Source organism: Urocitellus parryii, chromosome 6 (genome assembly GCF_045843805.1).
Source record: "Urocitellus parryii isolate mUroPar1 chromosome 6, mUroPar1.hap1, whole genome shotgun sequence".
Taxonomy (NCBI): Eukaryota; Metazoa; Chordata; class Mammalia; order Rodentia; family Sciuridae; genus Urocitellus; species Urocitellus parryii.
In genome coordinates this window covers 155312892-155338785 of record NC_135536.1, presented here as the reverse complement: position 1 = coordinate 155338785, position 25894 = coordinate 155312892, and the positions used below count along the sequence as shown (strand labels likewise).

General features: G+C 37.2%; 1 protein-coding gene across 2 annotated transcripts in view; it reads right to left on the bottom strand.

Annotated features, from left to right (window-relative positions):
* Window positions 1-25894, bottom strand: part of Ralgapa2 (Ral GTPase activating protein catalytic subunit alpha 2) — a 321259-nt gene that overhangs the window by 93914 nt on the left and 201451 nt on the right. For both annotated transcript variants that reach the window (XM_077800202.1, XM_077800203.1), the window contains 3 exons: window positions 22938-23061; window positions 20315-20470; window positions 14419-14577 (listed from right to left, as the gene is read on the bottom strand). In XM_077800202.1, the coding sequence (XP_077656328.1) occupies window positions 14419-14577; window positions 20315-20470; window positions 22938-23061 (439 nt within the window). The remainder of the gene's footprint in view (window positions 1-14418; window positions 14578-20314; window positions 20471-22937; window positions 23062-25894) is intronic.

Here is a 25894-nt window from a genome sequence, read left to right as displayed (position 1 = left end):
ATTGTGCATTCAGATCACCTGGGCATCTTGTTCCAGGACATGTTTAAATTCAATAGATTTGGCATAGGTTATAAAATTGTATATTTCTAACAAGCTTTCAGGAGATGCTGATACTGCTAGCTCATGGATCATATTTTGAGATGCAAGATTCAAACTTGAGTATGTATCCTTTTTACAACACAGATTGAGAGGTTCCACTCCCAGAATTTCCAATTCCATACATCTGGAATGAACCCAAGAATCAGCATTTTCAACAATTTGCAGTGATGCTAATGCTGGTTCCTACACTGAGAATCACTGCTTCACAGATATGTACCTATCTCTTGCCAATGTGTGGCTCTCCCCAGATGAAACCGGTTCATTCCATCTATCCTAAAATGTCAGCTTAGTCATTTTAGAATGACTAAGATTTTAGAAAAGGCTCCAGGGGAAACTCTTTCCTGGCAATTGTCCAGAACTTTTCTATAAGTGATTTACCATGGTCTTTGCAAAATTAATTCATTTCAGATACATTTCCACATGACTCTCAATTTTAATGATGAAGTTTTTCACTCTGCTCCTGACTTGAACTTCTCAGATTTTAATGTGCATACAGGTGACCTAGGGATTTATTACAGCACAGATTCAGTTCAGTTCAGTTGATGTCAAGGGTTGTTAGTCTACTTTCCTTTTAGACCTCTCTTTACAGAGAAAAATTTCTTTTAGAAGAGGAATTCATGGTTATTTCCTAAGCACCCCATCCCTGACACCCCAGAGAAGTGATGACCCTGACATTCATGTTGCAAGATTGTCCAGCATGCCAGCACAAGGATATGTCCAGATGTTGGAGCAGGGGAAAAGGAGTCTTTGGACACATCCATTTGATATACAGGAAATAATTGTTCAAGAACTCAATTGAGACAACTTGATATTTCAAAGCAGAGCAATGAACAAATTGAGCTCAGTTCAAATCCCTCCCACATGAACTCCAGCTTCCAGAATCAGAATATTGCCATGTACTGGCCCAAGAAGATACAGTCTGTATTGAAAGCTATAAATGCAAAGGATGAGTGGCTTGATTTAACCAGCTTTATCAGTTACTCATCCCATTTAAAAAAATACAGGTATTGTATACATGATTTTTATGCCCAGCTTATTGGCACTGATTATCATGTAAGAGGTGAATGACATAATAAAAAAGGCTTTTCTCCCTGATCTCACACACATGCCTGTAATGTGAGCACAGGATGGGCACACAGACCATACATATATGAACAGCCCTTAATTAATAAGCCTCTACATACAGGTATGGAAATGAACATTTCTCTATTCTTAACAGGATTCAGTTCACTGGAATTCAGCTTCTGGATTTAGTTTGGTCACTCAGAACAAAGTGTGTTTAGATAAATTATAGTCATGTATTTATCTGAAGCACAGGAATAGTGTGGTCTTCTCTACTGACCATACAGTGTAGCTGAGAAGTTAAAATGCCATATTAATCCCCAAAATGTACTGCAAACAGTACTGTCCTAATGAGAGACTAGGTGGAAAATCATACAATTTTTGAGATAAAGTGAAAACTTTAAGAGAAATGTAAGGCAAGTTTATGAGAAAAAGAGTATTTATTTTGATATATATTTATCTATATTGTATAAATATATTTTCTAAAATATCAGAAGATAATTTTGGTGAAAAAATGGTTTGTCATAGGACTATAACATTTTGCCTGAAAATTCTGAAGACTAAATCGAATCTTTCTGGGTCAAAAATGGCAGAAATTTCATGTCATCTTTTTAGTTTTTTATTTGCTTCTTTTAGTCAAAATTCTGTTAGGAGATATGGGGGAAGAACATAGAGATGAATAAGTTGAGGTTCTTATCTATCAGTAGCTCATAGGGAAGATAAAACTATTTAGTCAAGAAGGAAGAAAAAAGAAAAAAAAAGTTTTAGGGTGGGTGCAAATAAAATACTCCGACGCCACAGAGAGTTTTAGTTGAGGGAAGCAATGGGAAGGCTTCATGTCACAGGTGGTCATGACCAGTAGGTGTTGGCCAAGATTTATGGTAAGAGGTGTGCACTCCTGGCAAAGGGTGCACAACAGAAATGAAATGGTATTTTTGCTAAGGTAGTGTTCCCCAAAACACATGCCATTTAGCTGAATACCAGGCTGGTATTATATGAAAGCTCTGCCTAGAGTTACCAACTACAGCATGACAGATAAATAAAGAGAAGACTGTGGAAAGAGCTGGGCAAAGGTATGCACAAAGCTCATGAGGAACTCCCTAAAGCAAAGTGGGAGGTCAGAAGTAGGCCACTAATAGAAGGGAGGAAAGTGAATAGGCCTAGATTGTGGATTTGAGAGGAATGGGAACCTCTGCAATGGATATCTTGGAAATGCATGAAGCATAAGTGCCACTGAGAGATGAATAAGGCTGAAGACAGCCAACATGGGATCTGACAAATGTTAGCAGCAATCATCATTCCACTTTCATGACTGTGCTGCTGTGCGTCCACCCCTGGCTGTTCCACTTCATGCTCTGGTAATACAAATGAAAGCAATACTATGAACCTGTAAGTTCCCAATCTTTATTTAAAGGAAAGACTGAGCTGAAGGCACACTTGTAAGCATAAGTGGGTGTTGAGAGCTATAGAGGCTGCAGATTTAACTTTTAGGTGTTCCTTACAAATTAGGTGGCCAGAGACCAAAATGGCCAAGCCAGGCAGGGAAGACTACATGTTTTTAAGCTAGGAGGAAAATTTGGGTGCATATCACAGAATAATGGATGTACAGAAAGAGTCTGTGAGGTCAACAGTAATTGTAATAATGACCATGATCTCTAAGAAATGATCAATGTAAATGGTAAGAAATATTGCAACAGTGAATTGGAAAATAATTATAGATTAAGAGGTCAATAAGGAAAGAAACGGTGAGGAGCTTTTACACACACTGAAGAATGAGCATGCAAAGAGTGGCGAGTGGGTTGAGCAGGTCAAGGCTGCTTTCCATGTAAATTCCTGCTCAAAGATACTCCCCCAGGCTAGCTCAACTCCAGTTGTTCCAAATGAGAACTGCCTCATCTATAAAAGATCAGGACCATCCATCAAGACTCCATTAGTATCAGGTCCTGGAACACCATACTGAAGGACACATCTTTGTGGTTGCTAACAACACACTGGGGAAAGATTGGAAAGCAGCACCACACAACAGGGAAATCATGACCAAGTCCTGAATCTTGTGTTCATCATTAGGAAAATGGAACTTCTTGGTGTGTACTTCATTAGAACCATGGACAACAAGGCTTCCTTCATATCTTACCTAAGGAAACCTAAAACAATCACAGAGTTAAAACAAACAATGAAGAATGAAAGAATCGAAGAGCAGATTGGAAAGAATAAAGCAGCAAAATGAGAGGTCAAAAGGGAAAGGAATGATTCCGGGTAATCAAGAGTCTTGCACAGACCTTGAGCTGCTCCTATGCTCCAGGGATGTGAGTACACAGGCCCAGGTTGGGACTCTGTTAGGAGCTTCTTGGGTAAGGTGGGAATACAGCATCTGTATGGGACCCTCCACCTCTGAGAGCTATGATTTGACAGCTAGACATGGTTTCTCCTTTGGGAAGTTCACAATCCCATAGGAATTATGAATTGAGATAGTGTGTTTGAACCTGTATATTTATGCCTGAGATATCAAAGTGGGTGACAGATAAAGCTGTTAAAAAATTGTTTTGAAAGACAATAATTTTCCTGTTGGGGGAAACAATACTACCTGTATCATTTGCCAGAAACGTTGAGGGATCCATGAACATAAGCACTTCTCATATGCTCTATGGCTCAGAAGAGAATATGGGAAGCAGGAGGCAGGGTACTGTCCTCTAGGAGCACATAGCTCTACATGGGCACTAGTAGGGTGGTGCTAAGGAGGGTTCCACTCTGGAAATGGCTCAATGAATCTGGGTTAGTTTCCTGAAAGGTAGGAGAAAATAGATTTACACTCTATTTTTTAAGAGCCTGAGCTAAATATAGAAAATAATTTCCAAGGGGTGAGAAAGTCCCCATGGGGAACAATACAACATCTATAAAGTAGGGTGATCACTTAAAAAGGCCCACATATACAACTGATCTGTTTCTGAGTTAGTTATGAGATTAAGAAAAATAACAAATGAATTGTAGAGAAGGGGTTTAAAAGCCCAGAAACATTTGATTTGGGGGGATAAATTCAATGGCTGTGGCTGACGTTCTGAGCTCAGTGCTCAATGTACAGCATGTAATTCTTGTAATGATTTTATGAGGTCACACTTTATCCTAGTTTTACAGAAAAACTGATGAAGTCTTACTGCTTTTCTCAAGCTCACCAAGGTCAAAACTAGTACTGAAACTCCACTGTGGTTCAGGAGGCTCTACATGACCTAACCTGCTACCCTTGATTACTCCAGCTTTTTTCTTTGCTCCTTAGACTTTGGCCATAGCAGATGTCTTTCTTCAGACTCTTGAAGTTCATGTCTACCTTAGAGATGTTGCCCTCTCTGTCTTCTCTGCTTAATGCTTACTGGGAGGGCTGGTCTGCCATTAGGCATCAACTTGGTTGTCACCTCCCTAGGGAGCCTCTTCATCCATCAGAATCATTATGTAATATTCTATCTCTAATAATTTTCCTTGCCTGAAGTCATCTCTGTCTTATATCAAAATAGTTACTCCAGCTTTCTCTGATTAGTGTTAGCATGATAAATCTTTCTTTATCCCTTTACTGTTTTAAACTATAACTTGATAGTTAAAGAGGGTTTCTGGTAGACAACATAGTTGGGCTTTTTTATGTTTTAGGTAATTGGTAATCTACCCTGATTTTTTTTTTTTTCTGGTATTTTTAGTTGCTAGAGATTGAACTCAGGGTATGCTCATGCTATACATGTGCTCTAACACTGAGCTACGTCTTCAGCCCTCTGTCTTTTAATTAATGTATTTAATCATTGATGGGTAAAGAAATTATTGATGTAGTTAGATTAATCTATAGTATGGTTTGGTATTTTAATTTTTGTTTCTTTTTTTTTTTGTCTTTTACTCCTTTTCTGTGTTCTCTGGTATTAACTGAGTATTTTTATACAATTCCATTTTTAATTCTCTCATAGCATATCAATTATAATTCACATTTTAAAACTATTTTTGAAGGCTGTTGTAAGTTTGAAAATATTGTTATAACTAACCCAAGTCCACTTTCAAAAACACTACACTACTCAAAGGCAGTGGAATTACAATTCCCAATTCCTCATTATCATCCTTGTAATATTGCTGTCATTGGTTACCTAACTCTAATCATTGAACACTTGCTGACTTGACATGTTTCCTATGACTGGCCACAGTAATATCTTTCTTCAGACTTTTAAGGCTCATATCCACTTGAGTGAGATTTTGCCCCTGGAACACACTATTATCTATCAGACTAAGAATAAGAAAAATAATAAACTTCATTTATTTCTTCTCTAAATCTCATCCTTTCTTTATGCAAATGTGTTTCTTCTTTTTGATAAATTTAACATTAATTGCAAGGTCGACTGAACACAAACTCCCTCAAATTTTGATTATTTGAAAAAGTCTCTTTTAGTTTTGAATGATAATTGCACTAGATGCAGAATTCTAGAGTAGTGGTTTCTTTTCTTCTGATACTTTTTTTTTTTTTTTTTTGGTCGTTCATAACATTACATAGTTCTTAATACATCATATTACACGGTTTGATTCAAGTGGATTATGAACTCCCGCTTTTACCCCGTATACAAATTGCTGTATCACATCAGTTACCCTTCCATTGATTGACATATTGCCTTTCTAGTGTCTGATGTATTCTGCTGTCTGTCCTATTCTCTACTGTCCCCCCTCCCCTCCCCTCCCCTTTTCTCTCTCTACCCCTTCTACTGTAAATCATTTCTTCCATTTGTATTATCTTGTCTTACCCCTCCTTTCCTCTTATATGACATTTTGTATAACCCTGAGGATCGCCTTCCATTTCCATGCCATTTCCCTTCTCACTCCCTTTCCCTCCCACCTCTCATCCCTGTTTAATGTAAATATTCTTCTCAAGCTCTTCGTCCCTACCCTGTCCTTGTTAACTCCCCTTATATCAAAGGAGTCATTTGGTATTTGTTTTTTAAAGATTGACTAGCTTCACTTAGCATAATCTGCTCTAATGCCATCCATTTCCCTCCAAATTCTATGATTTTGTCATTTTTTAATGCAGAATAATACTCCATTGTATATAAATGCCACATTTTTTTTATCCATTCATCTATTGAAGGGCATCTAGGCTGGTTCCACAGTCTTGCTATCGTGAATTGAGCTGCTATGAACATCGATGTAGCAGTGTCCCTGTAGCATGCTCTTGTTAGGGCTTTAGGGAATAGACCAAGAAGGGGAATAGCTGGGTCAAATGGTGGTTCCATTCCCAGCTTTCCGAGAAATCTCCATACTGCTTTCCAAATTGGCTGCACCAATTTGCAGTCCCACCAGATACTTTATATATACATCATTCTACTTTTCTCCTTGTTTACATGGCTTCTGAGGAGAAATCCTATGTGATTCTTATCATTGCTCCTCTGTAGTAGTTTTCTTTACTTTGGCTTCTTTCAAGATTTTTCTTTGTCCCCCCTGCTACTTAGTGAATGATATGCCCAGGTGTAGATATTTTGGTATTTATCCTCCTTGTTGCTCCAGGTTTTTCTTGGATCTATGTTTTGGTTTCTGCTATTAATTTTGAATATTTCTCTGACATTATAATGTCAAACATTTCTTCAGGTTTTCTTATTTTTCCTTCTTGTATTCCCAATATGTATAGATTATTCTTTTTTTTTCCCCAGTTGTCCCACATCTCACACGTCTCCAATGCTTTTTTTCCCCAAAATTTTTCCTCTGCATTTCAGTTGCAAGGTTTCTATCGATACATCTTCAAACTCACAGTTCCTTCCCTCAGCCACATTAGCTAAGCCTGATAAATGCCTTCTTTATTCCTGTCATACAGTCTTTTGAAGCATTCCTTTTAATTATTTCTTAAGTTTCCACATCTGCTTACATTAGTCACTTTTTCATTAGTGTTCTTGGCATATTAATCATGACTATTTTAAATTCTTGGTCTGATAATTCTAAAATCTTTGCTATGTCTGAGTCTGGCTCTCATGCTTGTTCTCTCTTCAAATTGTGGTTTTTGTCTTTTAATATGCCTTGTAGTTTTTTGGTGAAAGCTAGATATGATATATCAGGTAAGAGGACCTGAAGTAAACTGGGCTTTAATAGATTTTACATTTCTCTGGCTAGCGCTTAGGCTGTCCTTACTGTTTTCCATAGTTGTTGATATAGGTGTCAGAAGCTAAAATTTCTTTGAATGTCCTTGCTTTTTTTTTTTTTCCATCTTATCCCTACATCAACAGGACTTTTGCATAATACACATCTGAAAGACGTGGAAGAAGAGGTGCATTCTAGAATCTAGGATTAGATCTTGGTCTTTTAGTGAGTCTGTATCCCTTGGCCATGACCATCACAAGTACTTCTCAGTTGATTTTTTTTTTTTTTTTTTTTGGTGGCCCTCACTTAGGTGAGATAGGAAGTCTAGTGTGAGCTAGAGTTGAGTGTTTCCCTTCCTCCAGGTCAGTCAGGCTCTGTGAAAACAGTTTCTCTTGAGAGCAGGCTTCATTAAGAAGAAAAAAAAAATGCTTTGGAAAACAGCTATTCTTCTCCCCTCCTCTGTCAAAGCATGAGGAATTTTTTTTTCCTCCCTCTAGCCTTTATTGTGACAATCTATAGGGCTCCTAGAGGGAGTGTCCCTCACTCACTTGACTTGTCCATACCAAAAACTTACAGCGATTGGTCAATTATAGTTGAACTTTTCCTATCCTGCTATTGATTCCCCAGGGGTTTCTGCTCCTAGACTTCCGTTCTAGAAAGCTGTGATTCTCTGTATCTACATGTCTGTCATTCCAATTTGGGGTCAAGGGTTTTCCCTAAACTTCAATTCCAGGGTGAATCCAACAAGAGTTGTTGATTTTCATTTTGTTGTTTTCTTGTTGCGAGGATGGGAGTGATGCCTGCTAAGGTACTTTCAGGTGGGACTGGAAATTGGAAAGCCCCTATCTGAACTAAAGTAGCCTCTTCCTTCCCATCCTCATCTTGTAACAAATCTGAGGGAAAAGTGGACATCAAAATGGCTTTGCCCAGTCTTTGTAGTTTTTAAAAATCTTTGTGTTTATGTGGAATTATTTCCTCACACCCACCAAAAAGAAGAGCCATGGAAGCAGAAGCCTGCTCAGTACCTATATCACCTTTTCACCTCTGCCTTTCAGTCATCTCCATGAAGCAAAAGACAGTCACAACAGATCTCATTCTATAAACATGAGAAGAGACAACAGATTTGTTAATATCCAGTAGTCAAACTCTTGGGAAGCAGGCAAGCTAGAGCAATTGTGGCTGCTTCATGCTAGACTCTGTGTCAAGGACAAGAATCCAAACTTTAATAAGGGAAATGGCCCTTAAGTAGTTGAACCAGAAACTGTCCAATAAGAATAGTTTTACAAAGACTGGGCAAGGCCATTTTGATATCACTGCCTATAGCACAGAGGAAGCAATCAGACCAGAAGAAACTCAAATGGGAGCACAGAAGGATGATACTGTTCATTCTACTAAGGAAGACTAATAATGAGTTCTCTCATCTTGTAACAAATCTGGGGGAAAAGGGGCCATCTTAATTCCAAAGAGGAAAGTCAAGGAGCCACGTGTGGTCTAAAATTGCTTGGTATTGTCAAATCCAGTTAACAATGATAAATAAAAACAAACAAATAAATAATATAAGAAAGAAGAATACTTTCCTCCTTCTACCTGTAGTAACATCATGCTTTACAAAGTTTATTTAAATTATGTTCTTAAATAAGTGCTCCTTTCCTATGGCTTCAATAAAAGCAGTCCAGTAATTGGTGCGGGAGAGCTTTGATCAAAGTGTTCATGAAGAACAAAAAACAGTAAAAAACTTAACAACAACAAATCAGTAAATTTCAGAAAGTACATCCTTGAGGACGAATTCTCTAATTCCAGGGCAGCAGGTCTAGCTTCCTTTTCACAATGGAATTCTATATGCTCCTAACACTCCAGTTGAACAGCCTGCTGCCTGTGCATCTGTGAGTGGGAACTGCATGAGAAGGGGTCTGAAGAACTTGTAGATGCCAAAATCCACATAAGAAACAGGAGAATGATACCAACTTTTGAGGAAAACCAATTGAGAAGGAATTCTCAAAAGCTGAATTATTGTGAAAGATAAAACAGGAGCTAGGAGGTAATTACTAACAAGCAATAGATTTTCTTCCATCTATATTGAGGCTTATCATATAAATACGTGTTCCTTATTACTCTTTGGCAACTACTTTTTTTTTTTTTAAAGAGAGAGTGAGAGTGAGAGTGAGAGTGTGAGAGAGAGAGAGAGAGAGAGAGAGAGAGAGAGAATTTTAACATTTATTCATTTTTTCTTAGTTCTCGGCGGACACAACATCTTTGTTGATATGTGGTGCTGCTGAGGATCAAACCCGGGCCGCACGCATGCTAGGCGAGCGTGCTACCGCTTGAGCCACATCCACAGCCCCTTGGCAACTACTTATGGGTGATTCAGTCATTTAAAAACTCGACAAAAGGGATTATAAAAATCCCTGGCAACCAGAGAATTCCTCTAACTAGAAGTGGTGATAAATTATAGAGATATTTGATTTTAATATAACATCTGCAAATGACAGATGCATTTTCACATAGTTTCCAGTGCCATTCCTTTACTAAAAATAATGCTAATAATAATAATTAATTATGAAAATAGAACATACCACAAAAATTCATTTTAGTTGTTCAGTAAATTCTAGTTGTCTAGTATTTTCAATTATCTTTTCTAAATACATGTTTCTTTGTATACTCAAAAGCTGACTGACTTCCCTTAGAATTCCCCAGAGTATTTTAAAGTTCATTTTTTAATTCAAAAAAGTTATTTGGTTGGGATTGGGATAGATATTTAAGAAAATGACACATTTGAAATTAAAAAAAAAAAAAAAGAAACTTACGTGTGTTGCAAAGTCACATACTCTCCCTATATAATGAGGCTACACGAGTAACCTAAAAATAGTTCCTTTCAAACAAAGTACCAACACTAGGCTCCTCTTGACCTCATACATGCAAGTAGTCTTGAGACTTCTGGCACATTAGCCTTCTGCCAGCATCTCTGGGTGTGTGCTCCAGAAAAAGGTGCTGGACTGTGTCATCCTAAAGAGGGATACATGTCCAGGGCCACTATGTATCTGTACATGTGCGTACACATACAAATATTGCCAAAGCTGCAAGAGGGTCAGATATCATTTGGATAGAACCCTATTAACAGTCACAGAAGTTTAAGAAAAGTTCTGGGCATCTAGGACAAGAGAACCCAATCAGCTTTTTAATTCCTGAAGGGACTGTAGAGAGGCCTTAATTCCCATCCTGAATTTTACAGTTGATAAAACAAAGGTCCAGAGAAATTCAGAGACCTGCCCAAGACACCCACCCCCTAGCGGCCGCCTTGGAATTGGATTGTTGAGGTCTTATCTTCTATTATCCTTTCCTTCTTATATTCTCAGAAATGATTGAATCATCATTATTTTTTTCTCCCATGCCACATCTACCAAGGTGAGTAAGTAGAGTGTGGAGGACATCAATTCATTTTTCATTTATAAAAGTGACACTCTGGTTGAGGTGATAAGGAGGACTCTTTTCCAAAATTTCCTTTTGTCTTATTCCTAGCCAAGGCTACTTGAGAATATCTTTCCTTTGGTCAGATGGTTACCAATCAGTCACTAATGTGCACAGAGATGAACATGACCCCAAATACCACAACTCTCACAAATTCATAAAGGCAAACACTATATAAACACCAATATCGCCTTCTAGACATTGAAAGATAGGGAAAGCAATATGGGTACTCACTGTAGTGAGGGGGCTTTGTGAATTATTTTCCTAAAAAATGAATGGGACATTTTCGCAAACCCCTTAAAGTCACTTACTTTCTGCCACACATGCCAGCCTTCCCTGGATAGCTGACTTGGTAACACAAGTAGGGAAAAAAAACCCTAAGTCTGACAATAATGGATTTTGACCAAAGGACAACCGTGTCAATATTTATAGAGACAGATTTACTTTGAAAATGATTTAACAATGAAATGATGCTTCAAAGCATGCTGCTTTAAAAAAAAATTTTAAAAAGGAGTTCAATACAATGCTCAAAAAGTAAGCAGGCCCCTTCAGCCGTGAGGGGTTTATGTACTCCCACAAGCACACTCACAATTCAACATAACATTTCACAAATGCTGTATATTATTAAGAGGCCAATTCTGCCAGGCACATAATTTGTATATTTAAGGGAGGTGTATGGAATGAAAAAAGCAAAATATGTTGAATTTCAAAGGACTTGGAAGCAATGCTGCCTGTGAGCTTATATTACAAATAGCCCTACATTATTATATACGCTATTAATAAGACTGAATGAAAGTACAATTTGAATATGCATGACTCTATCCAATAAGCAGGACTTTTGTGTACTGATGAGGTTCCCCCCCTCTCCTAAAAAAGGATTAAAATCACTCTGAGAGAAGTATGGTTGACCAGAGATCAGTAAAATAAATATATTTAGACCACTGGATCATACTGTCTTCAGATGAAATACACAGGTGCTATAAGAAAGCCTTTGACTCCGCCTACTATTTCTGAAACTTACATATAGGCTGTCTTCCTAAAAGGAATATTCCTCAACTTCAACCAGCTGCATCATTACAATCTCTAGACAAAAATAATGATTTTGGTGGAGACATGTAAAAGTAGGCGAGGTTAAATAAACCTTTTGAGTACAAAGCCTTCACTTCTATAGTACAGAGCACTAGTTAAAAGACTAGGGAATGGGTAAATTATTGCACCAAATGGCTGAGAATTAATCTCTGCTGACTAGCTGTAATCTAACGAGGCGGCTGTGTCCCAGGGAGCCCGCAGCATGTCCCTGGCGGTATGTGCAGTGTGTAGAGTCTGCGTGGCACCCTTTGTCCTCGCTCACAGGCGGCCTTTCCCCTCATTGTCCATAATATCCTCATGCATCTGGGACGCGTGGAATGCATTCATACTAACAGACTTACCATTGTTTTCTCTTAGAAGCTTTGTTGAGCAAAGACTGCATCACGGTTACTGATAATTATATTGCTTAATTAATCAAGACAAAAAAAATTTGCAAATCATTGCCTGGTTGCCAAGCAGGGAGATAAAAAATGACAACAATACAAGCTGAAGCAATATAACAAAAGTAACAGCTATCTGATCAGAAATTCTTATATAATGAAGCTATTAATGCTAAATCGGTTAATGTTAACATTGCTCCAGGTGTCTCTACTTAGATGCAAACAAAAAGGCTAACATTATGGATATAAAAGGCCAAATGTTGCCATGGATTCTGTAACCTGATAGAGAGGACAGCCTTTTCATTTGATTAGGGAATGCAATTTAAATACCAGGGACTGAAGCCAAACAAACAGACTTTCCCTTCGAAAGCCTCCTGCATTCACCCTGGGGTCAGTGGTTGGTGAACAAAAGGTCAGCCACACTTGCCCTGGAAATGTCTGGATTAATTTTATTACATTGTAATGGTTTGTACTTTAAATGTAGGGATAACACTAAATTTCCAGTTGCCCATTATTCTCTTCTTCCCTTTAGGCTTTTTGAATTAAAATACTAAGAAAGCAATTTGCTCAATTCATCCTTGTCAGAATTTATGACCAAATTTATAAAATTTACACACATTTTGTAGGAAATTTTAAAAGGTATGTTAAAGATTGCTTTTATGCATTTTATACTACTTTTTAAAAAATAACCTTGACACTATTAAGAAAATTGAAATGCCTTTTGTGTTATTTATTTCAAAGATAAAGCCAACATTTTAAGGACATTAAATGACATTTCTAGATGGCATATTGAAAAATGAATTAATAAAGCCAGTTAATCCAAACTAAATATTAAAGAAACATATTTTCTAGTTTGGAAAGCTACAAAATACTAAATTTATTGGTTCTGTAATATTAAAATTTTCACTTTAATTCTTAAAGTAGTGCTCTTTGTGAACAAATAAAAATGTGAGTACCATGCCATTTCCTTGTAGTATGACTGAAAACATACACAAACTTCATATCTCTCAAGTAAAGATAATACAAATATTCAATGTAAAATTTTGGCATCTTTATTCCATGAATAAAAAAGAGTTCTTCTTATATTAGGCTGTGAATCAGCCACAGTGGGACTTTCCTGGTGGGAACTGACCCACATTTACCTAGTTTGAGAATTAATCTACGTGTTAAACTTGGAATTCATTATTGATTTTATTCCTGTGAGAGTAACAAAAAATACCAATAGAAATGATAATGATATAACAATTACAACAACAGCTAACAAAGTAGCTTTTTCTCTGGACCAGGTACAGTTTGAAGCACTTTTTCCTTATTAGCTTATTTAACCCTTACAAATGTAACAATTTAGATTTGAAATCAATTTGAACAATAAATTTCAGTGATTTATTATTTTGAATATTAAAAATAGAGAGCTTTTAGAATGGTAAGTTTGATCTCCTTTAGAACAATTTAGAATGAAAATAAAAAATTATATTTAATATCAAACTGAAAAATAGAGGTCATTTTTCTTAAGGAATGGGTTTAATATGCTAAATGTTTAATTTAAAAATTTTTAAAAACATCTTAATAATTACAAAACCAAAATAAATCTCTGTATAAAGCACTGTTAAAATACCACTAAAGGCATGATAAGGATGAAAACTGCAGCCAATTTAGTACATGGGATCAAGACCATTGGATTGTTCCAGCCATTCTGGTGATCAATACCAACAGACATGGCTGAATTGATTCTGTGATAAGGTGCTTCGATTGTTAATACCCATCACATGGGCTGTGCTGTAGAGGCTCAGTCTCTTTGCAGACATGGCTGCTATCCTTCAGGACTGACCTCTCTTAGCACAGTCTAGGTTCGTCAAACAAAGTTGGATTCTATACCCAAATTATCCCTAAAATGCTAGTTGTGAAAATGGGCTTTCTTCAACTGTTATTATTAATCAATGTGTCCAAAATTTAAAATTATAATCTTTTAAATTACAAAATTTTCAAAACAAGATATTTTTTAAAAAATCATAAATTTCTTTGATTTTTCCGAGGCCTAGTAATACAATATGGAATTTTGTGCTTATAATGAAAGATACTTTGCAAATCCCAATTCATATTAAATTCTTATATGGCACATATAATTTGGAGATATGTAAAAAATCTAGCAGTTGGGAAAAAAGTCCCCTTTAACATTATCATATGTTTTGAGACAGTGAATTATATGGTAAATGGTCTGGGCAACAACATGGAGAAAACATACCTCGGGTTTCTTCGTTATGGCTATAAAGAACATGTGATTCTTCATTGGGTAAATAATGATTGAAACATCTCCAAAGGCGGTTGGGATAATACCCCTGCGGTAGTCCCTGGAGTGTTCAGACCAGACAATGTGGACCTCGTCATTCCCCAAGTGACGGAGCTGCAACAGCAAATTGGCTCTTTATTAATCAAGGTGATAACAGCAGTTTATAAGGGGTCATGGTTTACAAATTGAATTATAAAACACAGAGGCAAAAACTTTTACTACCTAAAAGGCTACAGCACTGAAGTCTTCTATGAGGATTTTAAAAAGCACAATTCTGTGAAAATACCACTTACCTTCTATGAAACACACATGGTACTAAGAATCACATCCAAGCACTGAGGATGTGTTGTGGGCCGGATGGGCCTAAGACCTTTTCAAGGATTTTTTAAATGGAATTGTACCTCTGCATTGAAGCCATATGCTTTATATGGCTGAGTATGTTTCAAAAACAATTAATTAATACGAGTTTTTTAATCCATAGTACATTAGCCTCTTAATGGTTATTAACAAAATAAGAATATAAACATAAGAGAACATAAGGCATTATAACACAATTGTTAAAAAAACATAAAAGAAACTAGTCTTGTGACAAATCTTTAAGAAAAAGAACATATAAAATTATCTTTGTTTAGGAAACTAATAAATGTTAATTAAATTTCATAGGAACACTAGAACCTAGCATTGAAAAAGCTCCTTACCATACAGACAGTGTGTTTAATCTTCCCACTAACTCTCTCAGGTATACTACACCATCTTTATCTCCTCTTACCAGGAGGAACCATATGCTCAAGAAGTCAAAGGTTGTGCCTACTCAAGGTTGCGTGAACAATACATGTGGAGTGGGCCTGGGAATGTTGGCTGGAGCTTCTGGTTCAGAGTATTTGTTCTGTTCCCTGGATATCTAAGTCTACACCAAAAGCTGCTTTGTTGCCATCACTGAAGCAGTTTTGCCCTCTTGTTTTATCATCTCATACATAAAGGGTCTGTAAAGTCCCCAAACAAATCACAGACTCCTAGTCACTTTGAAGAGGCCTTAGCAGATAGGTCCAGGAAAGGACCCTCTGAGAGTTTTTCCAGGGTCCAACTCTTGTTAAATCCAAGAATACTCTTGGTAAATCTCCTGAGTGATAATCACACTCTACCAAGCTGGAGAACACTGCATATGACATCAGTTGAGAAGCCTGAAAGCATGACTTAAAAAAAAAAAACAAAAAAAAAAACCTAGGTTATAAAGATAAAAATGTTGGACCAAACTGAATTCTAAAACCGAAGACTGACTGGTGAAAGTCCTTTTGACACCCACTGTGACGGTGAGGTTTCTGTTTCTGACTGGTAGCAGCAGAAGGACATTACCTATCAACAGGAACAAGCATTTTGTTTGTTTTCTTATCTAATAGTGGAACATCAAAAGTGACCAAATAGAGATATTGTGTTTCAGTCTTGTCTCAGACAAAAAAAAAAAAAAAAAAAAAAAAAAAAAAAAAAAGGACACTCTGGAATACTATGTATTTAAAACGTGTTAGAATAAATACTATTTTCTTTACAGACTATTTGGCCACAAAGGGAAAAATCCAAGGTGACTCTAACATGGCTTCTCTTCTATTTATAAGGTTACAAAGGGAAGTTGTTTGCTGTAATGTCTGCTTATTCTTCACTCTCTCATACTTCTGGGAATGACTGTACAAGTCAGTTACTTAAAAAATACCTGCATCTGTCCCTTCATACCTACACTGAGGGTGCACGATTCAATTGTGTCTGAGGATGGGCTCTAGGACAAGTGCAATTGCAGGAGTTGAACACTTGATGTAGTTGATGACTTTTTAAATTCAAAATTACAGTACATCTCCCACAGCCCCCTCATAAATATTATAGCTAAAATAAGAGCAGGCAAAAGGCATATCCAGCCCATTACACAAATAGTTTAAAAAACAAAAAACAAACAAAAAGACAACACTGGATTCTCATAATAGCCCTGGTAACCCTGGACATCTCACTTCATTCCCATCATTATTTCATTTCATTGTTTTATAGTGAATAGAGATCAAACCCAGGTCCTCACATTTGCTAGGCAAGTGCTGTTCCCCTGAGCTACACCCAAGCTCTACTTCCATCTTAGATACTATACCTTCGCCTTCTTTCTCCTTCTTAATAAACTATGTGAGGACCTTACAACAGACTCCTACAACTAATTCTTTTTAGAGTAAAAACACGGCAGCCAACACTGTCAACAACACAAGCAAGATAGGCAGGTTTCCACATTTCAAGAGAAATGTGCATAGTATCTAACTGAAACTCTGACAAGAATTTGGAGCATTAGAAGTTAATCTTGAGAAATGGGGTTGTTCTGGAGCTCAGAACTGCAGCCCTCATCCTGAAAAGACGGTGACATTGGGACCCATTGGTATAACAATGGCACAAACATCTGAATGGGAACAGCTCACCTACCAAAAACTTGGGATGTTACTCTGGATGCCAGCATCTAATATCTGTGTAGCTCTTTGATCCACTGTAACTGAAGTAATAACAATGATTGCTGAAATTTTGCTGTTACTCTCTCCTTTATAAATTGGTTACTCAATCACATAACCCAAGTAAGCCTCTCCTAATTTTATTTGCAACTGTATTCTAGAGCCACAACACAGGGGATTAGTATCCCACTAATAGACCCTTCCTTCTAGTGTGGTGATTCTATAATTTAGGAGGAGCTGTTTTTGTGCGATAATAATGCAGTACTCATCATTTCAGTGCTGCTTTCAATGTCATGCACCTCAGACTTCTGGAAGCATTACAATTTAATTAACTAAATCACAAAACTAAAAGCTAAGGCCATGGGACTAATTGGCTGATGAATCTAGAGCATAAAGCAAAATTATACCCTCTTCTGCCTATGACAAGAACACAAGTAGGTAAAACAAATAAAATTAATCTGGACAAAGTGTTCACCATGTCATAACATAACAAAAACACTAGAAACCTTAAAGTCTTACTCTATTTAAAGGAGATTTCAGTAAGTTACTTTGTGAGTTTTACAGAGTTTTGATTAGGGGCCCTCCAATTAGAAACCCACCTGCCATTCGGCTCAGGGCACACAAGTCAAGTTGATCTGATGTGTGTGTGATTCAGGGGGAGACTGATGAGTCTCCTACTGGCATGGAGCTGGCATTCACACTGGCCCTTGCTTCCACTGCACAACAGACTGCAGAAGGCCCTGATGTTCATTGGGCTTACAACAAATGCCCACTTCTTCAGTCTCAAGAAATCAAGCCCATGTGCTGCCACTTCTTGTCTTGATAGAGTTCTAAAGTCCCTCCACCAGAGCCATTGTGCCTGCTGCTGCCAGGCTGCACGCCACTGGTGACACTGGTCATGGTCCACACCTAATAGGCTGACCTCCTTTCCCTACTAATTGCATTACATCGCCAGCTGGCTCCAGAAGGAGTCGTCTGTTTGATTGAAGAATTCCTGCTCCTCAGTGGGCCCGGCTGCTACTTTTACTAAGTAACAGTCAGGCCTGACATCCCCATTGTTCAGCTGACAGTGTGCCCATCCTAAAATCTAAGTTTTATTTGTAAATTAACCAAGAAACTTCCTGCCAGAACAGCACTGCCTGGAGACTGATAATGTGGGCCTTTCATCCCTTTTCACTCGTACTGTATCACTGCCAATTTGTTTTTTATGCGGCTGGCCAGCCTGAGGCTATAAAAGCCTTGTAAGACATAAGTGCAATTATAGTCCTGGAGTCAAATGAATTGGACAAATCCAATAGCACAGCTCTGTCCCCACTCTGCAAACCCCTACAGCAGTTAGATTAGCTGTGAAAAATCTAATCTAGCTAGAGCTAACAAATATCTGCAGTGAAGGATCAAGAGTTCAGTATGGGGTTGCAACCGGATTGCAGAATTGAAAAAGTCCCCCCCATGACAGGGGCAGAAGAGAGCATGAATCACTTTAGAATTTTGCAGCTCATTTTTAAGCTGTTAGGAACAATTTAGTTAGAATAAGACAAGGAACTGTGGGCCTTTGTTACTATGATTTTTAGTCTAGCTGTGAGACATCCTGTTATAGAGAGTTTATTGCTAATGATGCTAAACCTTAGAGCTGCAAAAGGTATCAGCTGAATTTTGATTATTATAGTAGGGAATCTTTCAACCAGGCCAAGACTTGGAACATTATTTATAGCATGACATTTTGGTCAAGAAAACAGTATGTCTTTTCTCATAAAAACAAAACAAAACCATGCCTCTTTACTTAAAGAAATACCTTTAAAATATTTTGTTACCTTTTAACAAAATAGCTTTCTACCATAAGAAAATTAATAGAATATGGTGACATTTTTATTTGCAGAGTAGCAAAAATTTACAAAATACCTCAACTTAAAAACAAACAAACATGGTCATGCCTTCAGGACTCAGTAAGCTGCACTAGACTTTGAGATACCAGAGAGGTCCCAGGGGATGAAGTCCCTTCCACTAGGGGAAGACATCAGAACCTAAGACTTGGAGGTAGTTCCTCCAATGCCTGTGGGAAACAGCATGTGGCCCACACCTTTTGCTGTGGGGCTCTCATTTTCTGAAAGACACTATACCATGTGGGACTGAGGAATGAAAGACTGATAAGTTTCTCAATGGAAATCAGGCTTTACACACATCTGAGATACTTGATCACTATGAAAGTTTTCTGTGATTGAGCCGTGACTTGTGTTTTGATACCCCACATGCACTGCTTCATGTATACCAGGTACATAGTCCAGATGTCTATATTGTAAGTTTGTATTCAAAAATATATGAGAAATAAAATATAAAAGGTACAGTAGGACCTATCAGCTATTGCTCATCTGACTAATGGGGGAGGGGGAAACAATCAGTTAAACCAATGGGCAAAGCCAAGGGCTGATGATCTTACCACATACCATGCTGAATTTTACAGAGCATCCTCTCATTCACTTTGCTCAACTACCCTGGGAAATAGGCTCTGCTTTTAATCTTATTTAATAGATGAAAAACAGGCACAGGTAGATAAAATAACTCAACACATACTTGAGCTCAGGTCCACCTGTCTGCAGAGTCTGGCTCTAACCCCATCCTTAGACTCCCCATTGTCAGTCTTAGCACCTAAGGTGCTATACTCAGTTCCTTGCATCAGAACAGATGAGTACAAATCACAGCTGTTCTGGGATGTTTCTCTCATCTGGAAACTTACAGGAGTGGCTTCCTTATCAGACTAAAGTATTTTTTCTATTAAGGTGCTCTTCACTCCTAACACAGGGTCACCTGAGGTGAACAGCCTGGTGGTTGGAAGGTAAAGGACCATGTTTCCCTGGGTGAGTTCACTTGGGGCACCAGGTTTCCTTTGAATTACAGGGAAAACTGACCATAGGGCCAAAGCTCAAGGAGAATGAAAGGTACCCAACAGCAAAAATGGATGGCTAGGCAGCAGCACATCTGTATTCCTCATTTTGGCAGATGCTACCAACTTACTCCCAGCAAGCCTGTGGTGGTGGCGGGCTTCTTTCCCAGAGCACCATTAATACTTTTGTCACAAAGGCCATTACACATTGCAATCTTTGAGGTAAACTGTATTATTTTCTGTCAGGTGATATGAATATGAGAGAAGATCCCAAAATAGCAATATTTTAGACCCTCCCTTTTCCCAATCCTTAATATTGGGTCTTAAGTTTGTGCCAAATTGGATTTTAGATTCACCACAAGTGTAGCCTGGGGAAGAGCAACACTGAAGTTGAGTCCCAAGGAAAGCAGTCTCAGAGCTTCAGGACCTGGTCTTTGTCCCGTCCTAAGAGGGTCTCCCCTATATACCAGAGCAGCTAAGGATGGTCCCCAATGAGGGCCCTTACCTTTTTGGTAAGTGAATCATCTGAGTCTGATGGCATCCGAGTGGAAACATGGAAAATCACTTCCACAGTAGAGGTAGCATAATAAGGGGCCGTCTGACCAGTGCTGCCATTGCGCTGAAGGCCACCCATGAACCCACAGTGGGTGGAGAGATCCACCTAATAAAGATAATATAGAAAGAAAAGACTGGGGGTCAAAAATGAGTTGTGAATGTGAATTTTTAAAAAACAAATGATTTTCACTTCATATATTTTTGAATACAAACTTACAATATAAAACAAAATTAGCCAATGCTAAAATATTAAAGAAACAAAGAACATTAAAATTAAAATTGCTCCATATTCCTACTATCCAAAGAAAACTACTATCAAAGTTCTGGTATATATTTCTCTAACTTTCTGGTACCTATTTTTGGTATATATTTCTCTAAATTTTTCCATATAGGCATACAAATATACACAGGAGTCCCCACTTACCTTTGGGAGCTATGTCCCAAGACCCCTAGTGGATACCTAAAAGTACAAACAGTACCAAACCCTACAATACACTAGTATTTTCCCCTATATATCTTTGATAAAGTTTCATTTGTAAATTAGGCACAGTAGAGATTAACAATAACTAATAAACCAGAATAACCATAGCAATATATTATAACTAAAGGTATGTGATTTTGGTGTCTCTTTCTCTTTTTCAAAATATCTTATTACACCTTCACCTTTTCACTTAAGAAGCATTTTATGGCTTCTCTCTGGGATATCAGAATGCCAGCACCAAGAACCTCGCATTCTGGGGCCAATACACATACACACAAACACCCACAGTTTCTCCACTGATGGATTTGTGGGGCTTTTTGTTTTTTCAAACCAGATGGAACACTCAAAGGAGTGTTTTTCTAAGATGTTGTATCAAGGGGTACAGATATTACTCAATTTAGTAGCTATCACTAAACTGTTTCTCCAAAGGGTTATCACAATTTATACCATTGCAAAAAGTTTATGAGTCATAATTCATTTTAAAGTTATGGTGTGAATGCTCACTTTGCACCTAAATCTAATTTTTTAACTTGTTGGGGGAAGAGGAAACCTCTAGGGGAAAAATATGGTTTTTTAGCTAGGAGGTATAGTCTTGTGTGTGGTTTCACAACACACCATCTTTTATCTTGTCCCATTTTTCTTTCAACACACTGCCATTTCCCCTGTGTGGAGGGCCCCCGGGGCTCAGGGTCACCAATGGTTCTTTCTTTATCATTCTTCTTTATCATTCTTTCAGTAATTTTTCTAAACACACACACAAGAAAGAAATAGAGAAATCTCTTCTGTGCCAAATAACAATCTACATACATTGTGGATTAATGTTTTGTTTTCTTAGTTGAGAATGTATGATTTAAAAACTATATTAATTAAACAACAAATATATTCTATGACAAATAAGAAGTAACCTTATCAGCAAGAACAACAAAGATTTATTGGAAGTGCAATAGCTCTTAGACTAAAACCTACTTGGCTCTTCAGAAAGCATATGATCCTAACCTTGATGTACTCTTGCCCTGACCCTAGTTCTATAGGAGTCCCCTTGCTAATGCTGAACTCTCAGAGATAAACTGTGCTTATGTACCCAGAGTTTCTCCTTACCACAGATAACTAGGAAACCAAAACAAAAGGAAGAAAATTATTTTAGATATTTTGATTTCCATTTTATCTACCTTGAACTCTTCATATTCTGGGGAAATATTTTCCTTTAGACTTATGTTTCTAGGGGAGAGAGATATGTGTGTGTGTGTGTGTGGGTGTTGTGAGAGAGAGAGAGAGAGAGAGAGAGAATATATTTTTTTAGCTGGCTGCTGTAGTGCATGCCTGTAATCCCTGAGCAGGAGGATCACAAGTTTGAGAAAAGCAGCAGCAACTTAGTGAAGCTCTAAGCAACTTAGCAAGACTCTGTCTCAAAATTAAAAGATTAAAAAGGGCTGGGGATATAGCTCACTGGTAAATAAAGCATCCCTGTGTTCAATTCCCAGTGGCGCCCACCCCCCAATTTTTTAAGAAGAAAAATAAACAAACCTACAAAATTTTCAGTTATCAATCATCCTGGGGAACTATGTTAGAGAAAAAAGTTGATGGGTAAGCCACCATAGCTATTATATTTTATTTTCATTTCAACTTTTGACTTCATCCAACTCTTCCTTCATCTTTTTACTTGCCAAGTTATTGATTTCTTCTCTAAAAGCTCCATTTCATGGCCCAAACCATTGTTTCCTTGCCCATATTTGTTTTCTCTTACTATAAATCACCTATAACTGGGTGACTATTCTGTTCTGATACAAAGCAAATGAAAAAATACAAAGTGGAAAGTTAAGGGGAAACAAAAGTTCATGTAAAAAGTACTAAAAGTTCACATATAAAGCAACTAATAGAAGATGTCAAATTCAATGTTCTCTAGCTCCTGAACTAGAGAACACTTTTTATTCAAATAGAGGTACTGAAGCCAGATTTAAAATTAGGTAGTCAGTGTAGTTAGGCTATATTTGACTATAAAAACACATGCAAAACCATATGTAATTAATATCTAGCTTATATACATTCTTAAATATAGTTAGTCAATAAATACCTATTAAATGAAAGTAATTACCTCCCATCCAAGACCAGCCACAAAATCTTCATATGCTTGGCTTCCTCTTTCATTGGAGAGGATTGAACACTTGTCTTCTTGACCTTCGGCAATGTAAAACACTGCAATTTTGTGTGTCTCACGGCTGTTAAATTTTTAAATTAAAAGGAGTTAGACTTCTCTTGTGTAAAGTTTTATTTTGTTGCCCAAACCAGCATAACTCCCATTATTGAGCTCACATCTATTGAGAACTTCCTAGAGGTCAGTCACTAAGATAGCTTGACACATGATCTCATTTACTCTTTGCAACTGGGGATACTCTTTGCAAAAAGGGCTGGGGATATAGCTCACTGGTAAATAAAGCATCAATTTTATCTACCTTGAACTCTTCATATTCTGGAGAAATATTTTCCTTTAGACTTATGTTTCCAGGGGAGGTGTGTGTGTGTGTGTGTGTGTGTGTATTATCATATCACCTGCCTTGCAGAAGTGGTTGGAAGGAGACAAAGGAATTTAAATAAAAAGCATGCAGGGCAATGGGACTGGAAACTAGATCAAGGCAGTCTTGTTCCTAGACCATACACTCAGACATTAAATATACTGAACCACAGCATGTTAGAACATACCATTTGGTAAATTCTTTTCATTTTTGTTAAATAATATCATCTTTTAAAGCATTTCAAATAGATATCAAGTATGAGTAGATACATGTGCAACCCACAGCATACCCACAGGTAGTCACTTTCTACACCTTGAGTCACTTTCTACACCTTGAGTCACTTTCTACACTTGGTAGGTCCTTGATTCTATAAGATATGCCAAGATATGACTTTAGGAGAAGGAGAAACTTCTTCCAAGCAGCACATACTTAGGTATTTTCTTTGTGAAAGAATGTACCACCCCTGTCTGCTGAATTCTGAGGGTACCTGGTAAGGGGAAGAGCTGTCCAAGGAAACCTTTTTTGGTCACATAAATCCTTTATCATTTTGCTCCATGATAGATTTTGGAAAGTTTACTGTTAAAGCAAGTGAACATGATATGCATTTTGAAGAAACAATCCCTGCTTTTTCATCTTTTGTACGTGTAGCCTAGGATTTGAACACAGTAGGAGCTCAGCTAAATCTCTGCTAAACTGACCAGATAAATGATGGTATATTTGGATGTCTTAATAACCACTTTCTATGAATACTGTGGAATAAAGTGCCAGAATAAGTAGACCACTGTCAAGGAATCTGGTGATAAAGAAGAGATGGAAACACTTTTTATTCAAACAGAGGTACTGAAGCCAGATTTAAAGTTAGGTAGTTAGTGTAGTTAGGTAAATTGGGTCTAATATCCAGTGAAATCTAAAATGGAGGCCAAGAGAATGAATTCCCAGAAAAGTTGAGCAACTCTTGAAATGTTAATGAAGTCCAGGAAACATCCCCCAACAGATTTGAAGATAGCCCATCCCAAAGAAATGTTAATGAACAGCCCCAGCAGATTTGAAGATAGCCCATCCCAAAGAAATGTTAATGAACAGCCCCAGCAGATTTGAAGACAGCCCATCCCAAAGAAATGTTAATGAACAGCAAACTTGAAGATGCTGCCTCAGGAGTCCTTCCTGCCCAGATTACTTCTTTGGCCCACCTGTGTCCCACCCCTGGGCCTTCCCACCTACATTCTATCACCTACTCTTTAATAAACTTCTATTTTCCACTCTAAACTTGCCTCGGTGTGCTTTTGTGTGCTTTTCTGGCGTTATTCTTCAACATTGGGGAAGCAAGGAGTCGTCACCAGTCAACAGCGGTAACAGTACCATCCATGACTTTTACTATAGTTTCTTTTCTTTTTTTTTAGTATTAGAATACCACTTCCAGAGCAGTTCTACCCTTCTCCTCACTTTTGCTAATAGTCTGAAAAATCTCATAAGAAAAACTATCAAGTGCCTAAACAATACAGAAATGTTTCTATTGTCTAATTGTTTAATATCTCAAAAATCTAATCTGATTAAACATTCATATTGCTAGAATTGTGCTCCATTTTAAAATAAATTTTCTAATATTTCCTTCTGTATGGGTTATTTTTCCACTTCATAAGCATGAGTAATGAAGCTCAACTGAAAAGCTATATAAATAATTAGACAAGGAGAGTTTTTTCTTTCTAGTCATTTAGATAACTATTCATTTTGTCCCATAGTTTTCATGTAATAAACATTTAGTGGAAAAATTTTAAAAAACTAGAAAAGAAGGAAAAAAGACTTATAATTTGAACATATAAGCAAAGAATATAGCTATTACCATTTTAGAATGCATTTCTGCACAAAAATATAAAATGTGAGAAACTGCTACATTCTGTCTTGTAACTAATTTTTACACTTAAAATATTTATGGACACTTTCAGGACTGGGGTTGTAGCTCAGTGGTAGCTCACTTGCCTTGTATGCCTGAGGCACTGGGTTCAGAATTGAGTACCACATTAAATTAAATAAAGATACTGTATCCATTTACAACTAAAAAAAAATTTAAAAAATGCTTATGGACACTTTAAAAATTGTGGTAAGAGATATATAACAAAATTTACTGTTTTAGTTATTTGCAAGTGTGCCAATTTTAGATCATAGGATTCTACAATAAAGTTATTCATGACTATACAACATTCTATTAATAAACCATAACACAAATCCTCATATAGGGTATTTATATTTTTTTATTTAATACTTTTGTAGTTGTCAATGAACCTTTTTTTTTTTTAACTTATTTATATGTGGTGCTGAGGATTGAGCCCAATCCCTCATATGTGCAAGGCAAGTACTCTGCCACTGAGCTGCAGGCCCAGTCCCTAAGGTATTTATATTTTAAAAGATATTTCTGCATTATCTTTAATATGTTCTTGAAATTATTCTTTAATCTTGATGATAATTTCACAAGATTTTTGTTATGTCCTTAAAATAAATTCATAGAAATAGAATTTCTTGGGGCCTATCCATTGTTAAAGCT